General features: G+C 46.2%; 1 protein-coding gene across 2 annotated transcripts in view; it reads left to right on the top strand.

Annotated features, from left to right (window-relative positions):
- LOC125046149 (angiopoietin-related protein 7-like) overlaps positions 1 to 2,500 on the top strand; it is a 19,324-nt gene that overhangs the window by 8,505 nt on the left and 8,319 nt on the right. For both annotated transcript variants that reach the window (XM_047643812.1, XM_047643813.1), the window contains exon 2: positions 1,981 to 2,055. In XM_047643812.1, the coding sequence (XP_047499768.1) occupies positions 1,981 to 2,055 (75 nt within the window). The remainder of the gene's footprint in view (positions 1 to 1,980; positions 2,056 to 2,500) is intronic.

Here is a 2,500-nt window from a genome sequence, read left to right on the forward strand (position 1 = left end):
CGAGGGCCTTCCTTCCCTAACTGAGATGGCAATTTCTAAGCTGAAGAGTGGGAAAGCCACAGGCATATGTGATATCCCTGCTGAACTGCTAAAAGCTCGGGTGAACCTATGGCAAGGGGCTTGCATGCAGTCTTGACTGCCATCTGATAGTCTGGTTTCATTCCCCCTGACCTGTTGAGGGGTGTGGTCATCCCTCTCTGTAAAGGGAAAGGGGATCATTTGGACTGTAGCAACTACTGTGGCATTACACTGCTCAGTATACCAGGTTTTTGCCCATATTCTTCTGAAACGGATCTGTGACCACCTACTAAGGCACCAGGAGCAATCTGGATTCACTCCTGGCAAGTCCACAATAGACTGTATCCTAGTGCTTCGAGTAATTGTGGAACGCCGTTGTGAGTTCGGTCATGGGTTGCTTGCATCCTACATCGACCTCAAGAAGGCGTTCGACTCAGTGCATTGAGAATCACTATGGGAGATTCTTAGACTTCGGGGAATTCCGACACGGACTATTGGCCAAAAAGCAAACCTATATACTGGTACTGAAAGTGCTTTTAAGTGTGGTGGGGGCCTGCCAAACTTCTTCCCTGTTAATCAGGGTGAGGCAAAGCTGTGACCTTTTACCAACACTTTCCAACACCTGCATGGACTGAATAATGGGCAGAGATACTATCCAAAGTCAGTGTAGAGCAACACTGGGTAATATCAAGGTCTCAGACCTTGACTTTGCTGATAATATTGCTATCCTATCTGAGTCTCTGAAGTTACTGGTGGCGGCTCTGGATACATTTAGCAATGAGGTGAAGCCCTTGGGCTTAGAGGTCTCCTGGACCACACCAAGATTCAGGACTTTAGGGGCCTGTTAAGGGAACCCGTTCAGTCAATCCAGGCTTGTGGTAAGGATGTTGAAGTCTCAGAGAGATTTTCATACCTTTGTAGTGTAGTCCATATCTCTGGGCTGTCAGACCAAGAAGTCAGTAGACGGATTTGTCTGGCAGCAAGAGCCATGAACTTGATCAACAAGATCATTTGGGGATGTTAGTACTTATGCAGAAAGAGCAACCTACGCATTGTCAAGGTCTTGATACTGCCAGTTTTGTTGGAGTCTCGTCTTGATGCCTTTTGTAACAAGTCTCTTCTCTGGATCTTGAGGTACAGTTGGCAGGCTACGTGTCCAACCAACGGCTACACCGTGAGACTGGCGTGAAACCTGTTACATGCATAATCCGAGATCGCCAACTCAGGCCATATGGGCACCTTGCTCGTTTCCTTGTGGATGACCCTGCCCACCAGGTTGTTTCTCTTCGAGACAATCCTGGGTGGAGGAGGCCCGTGGGAAGACCTAGGAGGTCATGGCTTGGGCAGCTCGACGACTCTTGTTGCAAGGAGCTAGAGATGGGCCGCGGGCCTGCTTGGAGAGACCCTCATGGCTGAAAGCGAAGGGTGCGCCCCCGTCGGCGTTAGCCCCATTGATGATGAAGATGTATATATGAATATATACACATACATATATAAACACACACACACACACACACATGTATGTGTATATATATGTATATGTATAGTATATATGAAAAAAAAATATATATATATATATATGATATATATGATATATATGATATATATGATATATATGATATATATATATATATATATATATATATATATTATACACACAAGCACATATACGCACATACATGGGTCAAAGATTCTAGGAAAGGCTTTACTTACTAACAACGATGTAAGGTCATCGAAGCTCCACTTATCAGAACCGAGGTTGAAATTCAGCAAATTTGTAGTCAGCAAATCTTTTAATACTTTTCAATCGTATGCACTCCTGATTAATTAACTTAGCTTCTTTCCATTACACATATATATGCATATACGCATGTTTAAACAAACTATTTACGGATGGCTCTGTGAATATTTGTATACATTTTGTTGATATTATTAACTTTTTCATTTTTTAACATTTTCCAGCCGTGTCTGATGGGATGGCGCGCATGGAGGAGGCGCTGACGAAGTACTTGGACAAGGATTCCAGTTTTTCCCGTGGTGAGAGGTCGAAGTTGGGTGCTTATGCAAGGGAAATGGGGAAACGCTATCAATTGCATAGGGAGATGGAGATGGAGATGGGAAGGGGGGGGGGGAGGAAAAGAAGGCTGGAGATGGGAAGGAGATGGGGAGGGGGAGATGGAGAGGGGGAGGAGAGGGAGAGGGGAAGGAGGAGATGGACAGAGGGAGGAGAGGGAGAGGAGAAGGAAGTGGGAAAAGGGAAGAGGGAGAGGGAGGGGGAAGGAGAGAGTGGGGGAGAGGAGAGGGAGAGAGAGGGAAAAGGAGAGAGGGAAAGGGAAGGGAAGAGGATGGAGAGGGAGAGAGGGAAAGGGAAGGGAGAGGAGGAGCGGGAGGGAGAGGAGATGAGAGAGAGAGAGAGAGAGAGAGAGAGAGAGAGAGAGAGAGAGAGAGAGAGAGAGAGAGAGAGAGAGAGAGAGAGAGAAGG

The sequence above is a fragment of the Penaeus chinensis genome, chromosome 38, assembly GCF_019202785.1.
Source record: "Penaeus chinensis breed Huanghai No. 1 chromosome 38, ASM1920278v2, whole genome shotgun sequence".
NCBI classification, from domain to species: Eukaryota; Metazoa; Arthropoda; class Malacostraca; order Decapoda; family Penaeidae; genus Penaeus; species Penaeus chinensis.